The 15,085-nt window shown below is 39.0% G+C and overlaps 1 protein-coding gene across 2 annotated transcripts in view; it reads left to right on the top strand.

The window, feature by feature from the left end:
* Upf2 (UPF2 regulator of nonsense mediated mRNA decay) overlaps positions 1–15,085 on the top strand; it is a 76,499-nt gene that overhangs the window by 28,860 nt on the left and 32,554 nt on the right. For both annotated transcript variants that reach the window (XM_048367409.1, XM_048367410.1), the window contains exons 8-9: positions 220–305; positions 8,092–8,200. In XM_048367409.1, the coding sequence (XP_048223366.1) occupies positions 220–305; positions 8,092–8,200 (195 nt within the window). The remainder of the gene's footprint in view (positions 1–219; positions 306–8,091; positions 8,201–15,085) is intronic.

The raw sequence follows: 15,085 nt of genomic DNA, 5'->3' as shown, positions 1-15,085 counted from the left end.
AATTGCAGTGTGTCACAGATTTGTCTTCCAGGGCTGGCTTGAAACTGCTGTCCTCGAATCTCAACCTCCTGAATAGAATTATAGATGTGAGCCACCCATTGCAGGCCAAGAGTGATTGTTTTGTTTGCATATTTTTACAGTGCAGTTTCTTAAAACCATTTTGAAATATTTAGGAAGAAGCAATTGAGTTTTTAAGAAAGTTTATTCTTTCTTTTGTAGGCAGCAATGGATTTTTGCATGAACATGAACACAAAAGCAAACAGGAAGAAGTTGGTCCGAGCACTCTTCATAGTTCCTAGACAAAGGTAGGTATTGCAAAAAAAAAAATTGTTTTTTTTTTTTCACTCTGTAGTAGTAGTAGTAAAACAAAAACGAAACAAAAAACCTTCAAGGTTTTTACTTAACAATACCCCCACCCCCCACCCCCCCCCCCCCAGTACTGGGGATTGAACTCAGGGCCAGGGTGTTGTCCCTGAGCCTCTTTGTGCTCCAGGCTAGCATTGTACCACTTGAGCCACAGGTCCCTCCACTTTGGCCTTTTCTGTGATTAATTGGAGATAAGAGTCTCATGGGCTTCCTGCCTAAGCTGGCTTTGAGCCTCCATCCTCAGTTCTCAGCCTCCTCAGTAGCTAGGATTACAGGTGTGAGTTACGGGTGTTCTGGCTTGAATAATTTCCTTAAGTGAGTCACGTCTTTTTTTTTTTTTTTAAGTCTTTTTTTGTTTTTTTATTGAATTTCTTTTTTTTTTTTTTTCCCCCCCCAGTCCTGGGACTTAGGACCTTAGCACTGTCCCTGGCTTCTTTTTGCTCAAGGCTAGCACTCTGCCACTTGAGCCACAGCACCACTTCTGGCCGTTTTCTATATATGTGGTGCTGGGGAATCGAACCCAGGGCTTCATGTATACGAGGCAAACACTCTTGCCACTAGGCCATATTCCCAGCCCCCTTTTATAATTTTTTTTTTTTTTTTTGCCAGTCCTGGGCCTTGGACTCAGGGCCTGAGCACTGTCCCTGGGTTCTTTTTGCTCAAGGCTAGCACTCTGCTACTTGAGTCACAGCGCCACTTCTGGCCATTTTCTGTATATGTGGTGCTGGGGAATCGAACCCAGGGCTTCAAGTATACGAGGCAAGCGCTCTTGCCACTAGGCCATATCCCCAGCCCCTTTTATTGGATTTCTTCTTACCTCTAATGAAAATATTTCTGGCTTCCTTTTTCCTCAAGGCTAGTACTCTACCACTTGAGCCATAGTGCCACTTCTGGACTTTTCTGTTTATGTGGTGCTGAGGAATTGAACCCAGGTCTTCATGCATGCTAGGCAAGCACTCTACCTCTAGGCCACATTCCCAGCCCCCTCAATGGGTTTATTTTTTAAGGGTAAATTTTTGCCATTGTTTATGAAATCTGCTTATGGGTCTGTAAACCTGCTCTGCACCCTTAATGTATTTCCTCATGTGTCTTTTGTATTTGAGGCAAGCACTCTACCACTAGGCCAGAGTCCCAGCCCCTCCTCATGTATATTTTGGTGCATCTTCCTTGGTCCCTCCGGACTCCAAGCTGTGGCTATCACTGAAGCATTCTAGTGGGGTTTTGAAAGATCTGCCCTATTTGGGCTGACTTTCTTTTGTGCTTTCTACTATGAGTTGTTTTGCTCCAAATCTAGACATATTTGGTAGCTGCAGCCAAACTCAGGTAGTATTTGAATTTCTAGATTATGTATGCCTGAATTACTGTGAAAATGAAGATTTGCCTCACTTTAGACTTCATTCTCCTGAGTAACCTGAGCCATTGGTGCCTGGAAACACTTAATTCTTGAACAGCTTTTCCCTGCTCTAGGTTTTTAGGAGGATTTGCTAGCATTCTGATAAGACTTTTAATTGGATCTTTCTCACTAAATTTGCCACCATGAAAGAATTTTTGTTGTTTTTTGGAATGTTAATATGTTAGACCACTTGATGGCACTGTTGCATTGAGAACAGCAGCATTATAAAAAATTTCGGCAAGGCATTTGGTTGTGGATTTCAAAGTAAGCAACCTCAATTTTTTTTTTTTTTTTTTTTTTTTTGGCCAGTCCTGGGCCTTGGACTCAGGGCCTGAGCAGTCCCTGGCTTCCTTTTTGCTCAAGGCTAGCACTCTGCCACTTGAGCCACAGCGCCACTTCTGGCCGTTTTCTGTATATGTGGTGCTGGGGAATCGAACCCAGGGCCTCATGTATACGAGGCAAGCTCTCTCGCCACTAGGCCATATCCCCAGCCCCTCAATTTTTTTGTTGATTATATTTTACCTTTTGGTTTTATTTTTTTTGTTTTTGTTGCCAGTCCTGGGGCGTGGACTCAGGGCCTGAGCACTGTCCCTGGCTTCTTTTTGCTCAAGGCTAGCACTCTACCACTTGAGCCACAGTGCCACTTCTGACTTTTTTCTGTATGTGTGGTGCTGAGGAATCGAACCTAGGGCTTCTTGTATACGAGGTGAGCACTTTACCACTAGGCCATATTCCCAGCCCCATATTTTACCTTTTGGAATGATTTCTGCTGTAGTATTTTCTTCAGAGAAAATCTTTTGTTGTTAGTTTATGGTGTTAAGGATTCAGCCCACAGGCTTTATGCATGCTAAGCAAGTTATCTATCTCTAGGCTTTAGCCCTATCTTTGTGTTTTCTTTAATTGAACTTTTCACATTCACTTTTTAAAGGTATTTTTTAGCATAGAGTTAAAATTAAGAGCTTTCAACAGCCAACTTCTTTTCATTTTAAAGAGAAAGAGGGGAAGTAGGGTGATGGAGACTTAAAGGCCAGTCTGGGCTACACTGGAAGATGCTGTCTCAAAAGAAAAGTAGGGAAACGACAACCAAAAATGAGTTCAAACCCCAGTTCTGCCAGTGAGGGGTGGGCGGGGCTGGGAAAAGGGAGAAACCAAATTGGTTAGGAGATAAAAGCGTGTAAGAATTCTTTTTGATCGGCTGGGAGAATGGCCTAGTGGCAAGAGCGCTTGCCTCCTACACATGAGGCTCTCCGTTCGATTCCCCAGCACCACATATATGGAAAACGGCCAGAAGTGGCGCTGTGACTCAAGTGGCAGAGTGCTAGCCTTGAGCAGGAAGAAGCCAGGGACAGTGCTCAGGCCCTGAGTCCAAGGTCCAGGACTGGCCAAAAAAAAAAGAATTCTTTTTGATCCCTCTCAGTAAAGAGTGTGTGTATGTGTGTTCAGTTCTTGTTATTCTTATTACTTATGATTATTGACTGAATATTTACTAACTTGGTGATTACTAACGGCAAACAAGTTTTTTAAATGTAATTCAGAGACTTTGAAAGTACAAAGTTTTATTGTTGAAAGAAAAATAGTTTTCAGGTAACTCATAGTTAACTTGGTAAAAAATAATTATTCTTAGAAAGATTACAGGGCTGGGAATATGGCCTAGTGGTAAAGTACTTGCCTCGTATACATGAAGCCCTGGGTTCGATTCCTCAGCACCACATATGTAGAAAAAGCCAGAAGTGGCACTGTGGCTCAAGTGCTAGAGTGTTAGCCTTGAGCAAAAAGAAGCCAGGGACAGTGCTCAGGTCCTGAGTTCAAGCCCCAGGACTGGCAAAAAAAAAACCAAAAAAGATTGTATAATGGCTTTCAAAGGAAAGTTTATTTTTTATCTACTTGTCAAAGCAAATTAGATGAATTGTCAACTAGCTTATTAAATGAATTGTCAAGTTCAATCCTAGTGCAGAAAATTCGTTATTAATTAGAATATTTTGATTTGTGTTTTAATAGCTTTAAAATTATGTGATCTTTCACACTCTAGTCCCTTTCTGGCTTATATTCTTAGGACCATGGGAAAGTCAGAAAAAAATTTTTTTTTCCAATTTAACTTTTTTACCTTTATTATAAAGGTGATGTAGAGAGGAGTTAAAGTAACCTTTATTTTATTTTATTTTTTGACAATGTTGCCGCTTCCCTTGCTCTCTCCTGTCCCTACCCACAAGTTGTATAGCTCATTTTCAACATAGTGCTAGTGAATACCACTGCTGCATTTGTTCACCCTTTGTTCTTCCTTTGTCCTTCTCCTTACCCTTAACCTCCTTTGCCTCTCTTTACCCTCCCAAAGATAGATAAACAGGAGAAAAGAAGAGAGAATAACAAGAACAAAACCCTCTTGTTTCCATTTCCTGGAGTTTATTTCAATAAATACCATTTTATATGATCAGAGGCACATAGGCATTGCACCTTTCTGTTCCTCTCCTAAGACTATCCTCCTTCAGTCTGACTGTGTATGAGTGCTTAGAGTCCTGTATAATTTATCATGTCCCAGTGTATTTTAGATCTAGCTTCCAAATATGAAAGAAAACATGCCCCATTTGTCTTTCTGAGCATGGCTTACTTCACTTAACATAATTTGTTCTAGGTCCATCCATTTCCCTGCAAATGACATTATTTTAGCCTTTCTAATGGCTGTGTAAAACTCCGTTGTATATAGGTACCATATTTTTTGGATCCACTCATCTATTGTACAGCATCTGGGCTTTTTTTCATAGCTTGGCTATTGTGAATACTGCATCAGTGAACATGGATGAACAAGTGTCTTTACGATATGCTGGCTTGTGATATTCTGGGTAGATGCCCAGGAGTGGAATGGCCAGGTCATAGGGGAAATCTGCTTTTAGTTTTTTGAGGAACCTCTGGACTACTGTCCAGAGTGGTTATACTACTTTACAGTCCCACCAGCAGTGCAATAGGGTTCCTTTTTCCCCAAATCCCGACTGACATTTGTTGATCGAATTCACAATGTTGGCCACTCTAACCTGGAGATGGAATCTCAGAGATGTTTTGATTTGCACTTCCTTTATGGTCAGGGATGATGTGTTTCTTTGTTATTCTTACCTCTTCTTCTGAGAAGTTTCTTTTTAGCTCCTTTGACCATTTAGTGATAGGTTTATTAGCTTTGGGAGGAGTTAATTTGTTGAGCTCCTTGTATATATCGGATATTAGGCCTTTGTCCGATGTATTGTTGGTAAAGATATTCTCCCAGGCCGTTGGTTGTCTTTCTAGTTTAGTAACTATGTCCTTTGCTGTGCAGAAACTTTTTATTTTGATGTAATCATATTTGTCAAGTGTCCTTTTTGCGGTACCCCTGGGATTCTTCTCAAAAAGTTTCTGCCTGTACCTACAAGTTCTAGTGTTTCTCTTACTCCCTCTTGGGATAATTTTTAAAGTTTCAGATCTGATATTCGGGTCTTTGAACTACTTTGAGTTGATGTTAGTGCATGGTGTCAAACAAAGAGCTACTTTTAGCGTTCTGCATATGGATGCCCAGTTTTCCCAACATCAATTATTGAAGAGGCTATTTTTTCCCCCATTGTATTTCTTTGGCTCCTTTATCAAATATCAGATAGCTGTAAGTATATGGTTTTAATTCTGGGCCTTCTAGTCTGTTCCATTGATCTTTGGGTCTATTTTTGTGCCAACACCAAGGTTTTTTGTTTTTGTTTTTGTTTTTTTTTCCAGTCCTGGGCCTTGGACTCAGGGACTGAGCACTGTCCCTGGCTTCTTTTTGCTCAAGGCTAGCACACTGCCACTTGAGCCACAGCGCCACTTCTGGCCACTTTCTATATATGTGGTGCTGGGGAATTGAACCCAGGGCTTCATGTATACAAGGCAAGCACTCTTGCCACTAGGCCATGTTCCCAGCCCCACCAAGCTATTTTTGTTATTATAGCTCTGATAGAGCTTGAGTTCTAGGGTTGTGATACCGCTAGCATTGCTTTTTAAATTTTTTTTTGGTGTAAATTGCCTTGACTATTTGAGGTTTTTTGTTGTTTCATGTGAATTTTGTATAGTTTTCTCTATCTCAGTAAGGAACATCATTAGGATTTTGATGGAGTTTGCATTTCTTGTAGATCATTTCTGGCAGCATGGCCATTTTCACAATATTAATTGTACCTATCCGCAAGGTACCTAACCTGCAAGGTCTTTCCATTTCTTTTTTTTTTTTTTTTTTTTTTTTTTGCCAGTCCTGGGCCTTGGACTCAGGGCCTGAGCACTGTCCCTGGCTTCTTTTTGCTCAAGGCTAGCACTCTGCCACTTGAGCCACAGCGCCGCTTCTGGCCGTTTTCTGTAAATGTGGTGCTGGGGAATCGAACCTAGGGCCTCATGTATCCGAGGCAGGCACTCTTGCCACTAGGCTATATCCCCAGCCCATCCATTTCTTGATGTTGTCTGAGATTTCTTTTTTCAGATTTTTGTAGTATTTGCTGTAAAGGTCTTTTGCTTCCTTGGTTAGGTTTATTCCCAGATTTTTATTTTTATTTTGAAGCTATTGCAAATGGAGTTGCAGAAATCATTCTTAAGCCAGGACTAGCATTAAACAAAAATGTAGTTTATTAGTTTATTTGGAATGTGTAAGGGATTTTATTTGGGGATATAATGAATAACTACAAACTAAGCTGGGTGAAATGAAGTATCAAAAATGAATTTTGCCAGGGGTAGAAGAATCTGGGAAAAGAGACCATGGCCAATTCTTTAAAACTAACAGAAACTAAAATTAGTAATTACCCTAGGATGTCTTAAAATAATTAAACTGTTCTTCTAAATTGTTAAACCATTTTTTAAAATCACTATTAAAGCATTCTATTAAAGCGCTTTCCTGTGTGTTAGCTTACCAAACTGTGCCTGAACAGGTAACACAAACTTTTACTGTAAAGTAATAGCTATAATTGCCTTTCTTTTGGGCTAGGAAAAAGCCTCCCGAGTACATTGGGCTAATTGGAAAAAGAAAAATAATGAAGCAAAGTATAAATGACAAATGAAGAAATAGGAAAGGGAAAAAGCTGGAAGTGGCTCCCACAGATGGTAGAGTGCTAGCCTTGAGCACAAGGAGCTCAGGGAGAGCACCCAAGTCCAGAGTTTGAGCTCCAGGACCAGCAAACAAATAAATAATAAAGAAATAATAAAAGCCTAAGAGGAGCACAATGTTTTTGAGGATTTTAGGTATGAATTTAATCAGTTTTCTATTCGTAAACTCATCTTTTCAAATATCCATTCTTCTTTCACCATGATCCTTGTTTCTCAGGGTAAATCTGTTCATGCTGGAAGGTTTTTCTTAAGTTTATCATGATATGTAGTGTTTTTCCTTATAATAGATGATTTTTTTGCAGGATTCTATAGAGTAGAGTTCTACTCAGAACCAATTAAGACTTGGATTATTGGTTTCTGTTCTAAATGGCTTCAGGCTGTCATCATGTTGGCTCCTGTGGTTTACTGTTTCTCGCCTTTGCCTCCTTTGTCAGCCATTAGTTGCTGTCAGTGTAGCTGCTTTCTAAGTACTGTTAGCACTGCTTTCCATTTTCTTCCTGTGATCTCCATAGTGTTAAATCACTTATCAATCAAGTTTTATAAAATGGTATCTGTGACAGAAATGGAAACTACAATGGAGAGTTGATTCCAATTAGTAGTGGCTGCCTGGGGTGGTGGATAAGCAGGCTTCTGGAGCTGCAACCACACTTGATGGGAAGGAGTGTTTGGACAGCAGAAGCGGGGGGCGGGGGGGTGACATGCATGCCATGTCTTTCTTTGCATTGTCTAAAGTGAGATCCTGGGTGAGTTCTAAGCGGTTCTATGACCAGTAAAATACAGAAGCTACTGTGGATTTTGCAATACTAATTTCACATCTTAGGTGGTTTTTAGGTTATTGATTACTCCTAACTTTAGACACTGAGAATTCCAAATAACTTACCCCTTGTTAGATGAAAGAATTCTGTTTCACACTTTTTATGTTACCTCTAGCTTTGTTAAATACTTAATAATTACATACAGGTTTAAGTAATGTTAAAATGTATGATTTTCTTCATGGAGCATATCATATTTTATCAAAATTATTTACTTAGTTGGATTACAGATATGATAAATAAACTGAGTAGAAAATGCCAGGTTAGTAATAAACTTTTACAAAGCTTATTGAATTCCCAGATACTTCATGAGGATAGTTAATAAGCCTGTATGAGTGATTAGATTTTGTAATCACTTAATAATGTGGATGTATCTGAGAAAGCTGAATTTGAAAATGAATTATTTCTGATCTTTTTTACACATATCACATATAATTTTTGCAGGTTGGATTTGCTACCATTTTATGCAAGATTGGTCGCTACATTGCATCCCTGCATGTCTGATGTAGCAGAGGATCTTTGTTCCATGCTGAGGGGGGATTTCAGATTCCATGTATGTATTTAAGCATTTATTTTGTAATACATGTCTATGTGTATTTATAAGTCAAGTGAGAGCATAATTATTTTGTATGTAAGTGTACTTTTGAAATTTGATAATACAGCAGTTCAGAATTTATGGAATTCTAAAATTTTAACTTAGATATACTCAACAAAGTTTGAAATTGATTATATTCTAACAAAAAGGAGAGCTCTCGCTCCTGTCTTACTCCCTCATATAGGTACTTTTTGCTCTTATAAATTAAAAAATACTTTCAAAGTCGACAGAATGCTAGTCCAGAAGAAACAAGTTGACACTGAAGAGTCCAGTTGGAATAGAGATATACAGAATACAAGAATTTCCATAAAGTCTAAGACTTCAGTGAATTCTGCTCTTTCCCATATCTTACTAATTCTTGCCTTAAGAATCTTTATCTTGGGTGGTGGGGAGTTCTTTAAATAGTACTCCGGCATATAACAGGGGCTTGGTGAGAAAAGCATTCCTAGGAATCCAGCCAGACTATGTGCTAGTCGTTCTTCCAGTCCCTTATTACTTAGTCATGCTTTGGAATTGATAGAGCTTTAGCCACAGACATGGTGGAGTAAAGTGGCATGATAGAGATGACTGTAAGTGAGCATGGTAGGCAGGAGAATTGATGGACTAGAGGTGTGGCTCATATAGTAGAGAATTTGTCTAGAACCTGCCTAGCAACCATAAGGCCCTGAATTCAATCCCCAGGAAATCCCTCCCCCCTGCAAAAAAAAAAAAAAGACTTAAATTCAGATGTTTAGATTAGCTAGTGGAAAATTGTATTTAAAATCTTAGCTTTATGATAAGTTGCTTAGAATATAAATAAAGTCAGGGAATGTTTGTTGTGCTCAGTGATGTTTTATTATACTCATTATGCACAAATTATTAGTATTGTTGAACACTCAGAGACAATTCCTGAGGTCAGGAACCTTATGATATAGTGGGGAAACAGGCATAAATACAAAGAAGAACAAGGGAAGCTTTAAAAAAATTAGTTATTATAGAGGTGATGTACATTTACATGAGTCAGTTAATGAGTACATTTCCTTTCCTACAGTGTCATCTATTTTTCTCTCGCAGTTTCTCCCTCACATTTCCACCCACGAGTTGTATAGTTCACTTCTATCAATGTCCAGGGAGCTCCACTGCTGTTCGTTTTCACCCTTTTCCCTCGAGTTCTGTGCCCTCCTCCTTCCCTCCCAAAGATATATACATGTGAATACACCATATATAAGGTAAAGAAAGCAATCCTCAAAAACTTTAAAAAAAATTTTTGTTTCCACATCTTGGAGTTTGTTTCAATATGTACATATTATTTTATGTAGATATAAAGAGGCATTTAAGCATTGTGCTTTTGTGATTCTCTCCTGAGAGTATCCTCTTTTGGTCTCAATGTATGTGAGCATCTTTTTTTTTTTTTTTCCTGTTTTGTTTTTCACCAGTCCTGGGGCTTGAACTCAGGGCCTGAGCACTATCCCTGGCTTCTTTTTGCTCAAGGCTAGCACTCTGCCATTTGAGCCACAGCGCCACTTCTGGCCATTTTCTATATATGTGGTGCTGGGGAATTGAACCCAGGGCTTCATGTATATGAGGCAAGCACTTTACCACTAGGCCATATTCCCAGCCCCGGATGCGAGCATCTTGTATCCTGAATGTCTTAGTGCATTTTAGATCTAGCTTCCATGTATCGGAGAGGCTGTTTGTCTCTCTGAGATTGGCTTTCCTCATATAACATGATTTATTCTAGTTCCATCCATTTCCCTGCAAATGACATTATTTTATCCTTTCCAGTGACTGTAAAATTCCATTCTATACAGGTACCACATTGTTTTGGATTTGCTCATCTATTGTAGGGCATCTGTGCTGTTTCCATATCTTTTCTATTGTGAACAGTGTGGCAATGAATATGGATATGCAGGTGTCTTTATCATATCCTGGCTCATGATGTTCAGGGTTGATTCCTAGGAGTAGTATGACTGTGTTGTAGGGAAGATCTTAAGTTTAGTTTTTTGAGGGACCTCCAGACTGCTGTCCAGAGTGGTTGTACTAGTTTATAATCCCACCGACAAGAACAATGGACATTTTTAAATTTAATATAGCTGGACACCAGTGGTCCATGCCTACAATCCTAGTTACTCAGAAAGCTGAGAGCTGAGGATCCTGGTTCAAAGCCATCTCAGGCAGGAAAGTCTGGTTAGACTCTTAGCTCCAATTAGCTACCAAAAAGCTGAAAGTGAAAGGATGTCTCTGGTGGTAGGTAGAGCTACAGCCTTGAAGGGTAAAATCTAAGCAACTGAGGCTCTTGAGTTCAAGCCCCAGTACTGCCCTTTACCCTTTAATAGTAAGTATAAGCACTTAAGATAGCAAGCATAAAGATTGCATGTCTAATTGCCATATGAATTATTGAGGAGTTCAGAAGAAGGAAAAAAGTTAAAGAATAGCATGATTCCTAATTATATCTTGCAGTAAGTGTTAATTTGTTGTAATGAGCTTTGTGGTTAACATTTTTCTGGACCAGCTTCTTTAAAAGTGTATTTCAGAGTTTCGTAGGTAGTATTTATTAAGTTTGGCAGGAGGATCACAAGTTTGAGACCAGCCGGGGCTATACCTTTAGACAGGTGGGAGCATCTGTAAGGAGCCCTCCTGGGGTGGGCCTTAAGTATTAACCAAGGTAAAATTTCTGTGTTTAGAAAAGTTTGGAAACACTGACCCTAATAAAGTTAATGCTTTGGTTTTCTATTGTAACAGTTCTGCAGCCCAGTGTGGTGGCTCACACCTGTCATCCTAGCTGCTTGGGACAATTGAGGTTTTAGGCCAGTTTGAACAAAAAAGTTTTTGAGACCCCCCCCCATCTCTAACAATAAAAGCAATGCAGGAGGGTGCATAGGTACACATGTTACTCTAGCTATATGAGAAACATAAACAGAATTGTGGTCCGAGCCATGCCTGATAAGTGTAGGGCCCTGTTTGAAAAATAAAAGTAAAAATGACTTTAGGCTTGGTTGAAGTGGTAGAGTGCTTGCTTAGCAACATAAGGCCTTGAATTCAACCCCTAGGACTGTCCCTTCCCCCACTTAGCTGTAATAGAGTAATTGCTCTGTAAATCTCCCAGAGGGGTGTGGACATGTAACCTCTTAAAGAACACACTTTGATAAATGCTGCTATTTCAGAGATTAATACATCAGGTTATATTGTTGATCCCAAGAATAATCTCCTTGGATAAATAAGGAGATGCTGTACTGGTAGGCAATGTGTTGTAATATATGGGTTCTATGTACCAGTCTTTCAACTAAACCCCTAAACAAGGCACAAGTTGCTCAGTTAATCATTATTAGTACTTTTAAGAAAATTACATCATGAATACTACCCCTCACTCTGGTCTTTGGGTTGGAAGTTAGGAGGAATTGGTGTTTTTATTGTTGCTGTTAGAATATTTCATAACAATGTGAATAGCACAAGGATTTTAGAAACATATTTTGGGAGCCACCTCTCTTGGGGGAGAGAAGAAAGCATATTTGATCATCTTCTGTCTCCTTCGGGATCTTCTTTCCCTACTCTTAATTTGAAAATTTGGCCAAAAAGTTTCTGATAAGCCGTAAAGATGCTCACCACTCTTAAGTTCTCAACTAAAAGCAAAATTACTACCCAAATCCCTACCCCCTCTTTTTTGCCCTTTGAGTCACCATCATAGCAGCATTTTGACAGACTGTCAGCATTTTCATAATTGCCCATTAGTTGGTGTCCCTGCAGCTTCATTATTACTAGATTTTCCTGTTGGTTTTTTTTTAGGCAACAATCATTCTGAGTTCACCTACATTGCTAGGATTATAACTAGGCCAAATTGCTTAAATACTCCAAACCTGTTTGTCTATTAATGAAGATAATAACTATAAAAAGAAATTTTAAAGGATTAAATGGGATAGCAAGAATATAGCTTTTCATTGGGGTGTTGAGGTTTCCTGGTTTGTCCCTCTCATCTCCTTTTTGATGAGGAGCATATCTTTTATTTTTTAATTTTTTTTGATGGCCTTGTACAGCAAGTATTTATTATTAGTTCACAATTCTGAGGGTTGGCAGTTTGGTGATTATTTATGTAGGTCTTATCTGGGCTAAACGGTTATTTTACAATAGGCTTGCTCCAGGTGTGTTGGCTTATATTTGTAATCCCAGATACTCTGGAGCTTAAGATTCAGAGGGTGACAGTTCATGGCCAGCCTGGGCAGAAAGTTCAAGAGATCCCATCTCAACCAATAGCTGGATATGGTGGCTCATGCTTGTCATCCCAGCTATGCAGGGGAAGTGTAAATAAGAGGATTTTGGTCCAGGCCACCTTGTAAATGCATGGCCCTATCGCCAAAACAGCTAACACAAAAAAGGATTGGGGGTATGGCTCAGCTAGTAGAGTAGAAAGCCTTTTGGTATCACCGCCCCCCCAAAAAAAAAGCCTGTTGGAGGAGCATATCTTACCTTTAGTCAACATTATTTCCCAACCTTAAGTCCTCAGATACATATCTCTTCGTCAGAATCTCTTTTATGGCACTTAGAAAGTTTTCATGTATTGCTAGTTAGTTATGTCCAAAAACCAATTTATTATTATTTTTCTTTAAAAGTCTTTGTCTTTTACTAAATCCTTGAATCTACTTGGTATTCTGTCCATAAATTTACAGTGTGTTTTATCCAACCACTAACAAGCCTCTAACATTCAGGAACTAGATTCTGGTATTTACCAAATTCTGTTGTCATTTAACTCTCATATCATCTCTTCATACGTACTGCCACTGTCTTTCATTATCCTAGCTTGAGTCATGATACTAGATCTTCAACCAGGATTCCCTGTCTGTTTTCTATCCAGATTGAGTATATTGAATGAAGTATATGAGAATGTTGGCTTCCCATTTCTGTTAGCTTTACTGATTTGTCAACTCAGAAAATATACTGTTTTAACCAGTTTCTTTGACTACTAGTGAAATTGCCTTAAGTTTTGTTAAGCAGCTTTACATCTCAATTGAGCTCCCCCCACCCGTGTGTGTGCGTGCTCGCATGTGCACGCATGTGCTTGTATTGGGGCTTGAACTCAAGGCCTAGCTGCTATCCTTTAGTTTTTTTGCTGAAGGCTGGCATTCTACCCTTTGAACCACAAGTTCTCTGGCTTCTTGGTAGTTAGAGATAAGAGTCTCACAGCCCATCCTGCCTGGGCTGACTTCGAACTGCAATCTTCTCTCAGCCTTCTGAGTAGTTAGGATAATAGACAACTGTTCCTTTTGCCTTTTTTCTCTGTAGTGTCTCATGAGTGAGTTGTGTTATATGTACAATTGTCTGCTACTTCTTTTCACTTAGAAACACTTTTTGCCATATCATTTAAAACATTCCTTAAACATTATTTTCAAGTTTGTATAAAATAAGTTTTTCTTTTGCCCTGTATGTCGGTTGGTTCATATCAAGTGAAGTTTAGTCACCACCACTGTCATTGTTCTAATCATTATCATTGTTGTACCAAGTGGACAGGCAGGTTTTGGTAGTTATGTAATTTGCACAAACTCATAATACTCCTCCAAATAACCACAAGGCTAATGCTCTGGGCTACAGAGCTTTTGATTTTTCACTTGAGTATAATGTATTTATAAAGGTTAGGTATTTCATTTATTTTTTAATCAGCAAACATTTATTTAGTGCCCATGTATTACACATGAGATGGATAAAATTGATAACTGATATTTATCGAAGCCTTTCTTATCCCAAACACTGTTTCCTGTTATTACGTAATTAACTTGCTTGAGACCCTCAACTCTGTGATCTCCATTTTACAAAATAGGAAGTTGAGGACTAGCTGGTAAGTTGTATGGCTGGAATTTAAGCCCAGCAAAACTAGCTCAATTTTGCTCAACTCAATACCCAATTCACCGTTGGAATTCATAAATAAATGTAAATTAATAAATCAGTTCTTTATGTGTAGTGAAAGCATCTTTCTGAAGGCTGTGCTCTTTCTAGATTACAACCAAAGTTAACCAGTCAGTCAATGTATTTTGTGTGTATGAATGATGTGACTTCTGTATTAAAGTTGAATTTTTGTGATTTTATTCACTTTTGTTTAATTGATTGTTCTGTTCATATTTTAAATTAAGTTATTGTGAACTTCTAGTTTTGAAATTTTAGTAAATAAGGTTTTGCTTAAAACTAAAAATCAAAAATTCTAAATACCTATTCTGCTTGCTATAAAAAGAAGATCCTTTAAAAATTTCAAATTCTGGGCTGGGGATATGGCCTAGTGGCAAGAGCACTTGCCTCGTATAAATGAGGACCTGGGTTCAATTCCCCAGCACCACATATACAGAAAATGGCCAGAAGTGGCGCTGTGGCTCAAGTGGCAGAGTGCTAGCCTTGAGCAAAAAGAAGCCAGGGACAGTGCTCAGGTCCTGAGTTCAAGCTCTAGGACTGGCAAAAAAAAATAAAAATCAAATTCTATTGAAGTAAAACTGAGTGTGTAAAAGTTTATAAGTGACTGTCACTAACTGTTTAGGTGCTAGTGAGTTTAGACTTGCTTTTTTTGCCAGTCCTGGGCCTTGGACTCAGGGCCTGAGCACTGTCCCTGGCTTCTTCTTGCTCAAGGCTAGCACTCTACCACTTGAGCCACAGCGTCACTTCTGGCTGTTTCCTATATATGTGGTGCTGGGGAATTGAACCCAGGGCTTCATGTATATGAGGCGAGCACTCTTGCCACTAGGCTATATTCCTAGCCCTAGACTTGCTTTTGAATTCCAGCACATGCTTTTAAATAATGTAGTGGAATTCTCAATTGGCAGTTGGGAGGTTTGGATCTTGGTATTAATCCTTAGTCATTTTATATCTTTGTGGGGTTTTTTGTTTGTTAAA

The sequence above is a fragment of the Perognathus longimembris genome, chromosome 18 (assembly GCF_023159225.1).
Source record: "Perognathus longimembris pacificus isolate PPM17 chromosome 18, ASM2315922v1, whole genome shotgun sequence".
NCBI lineage: Eukaryota > Metazoa > Chordata > Mammalia > Rodentia > Heteromyidae > Perognathus > Perognathus longimembris.
Note: the sequence above shows the minus strand (reverse complement) of the source record. Positions and strands in the feature narration are given on the sequence as shown.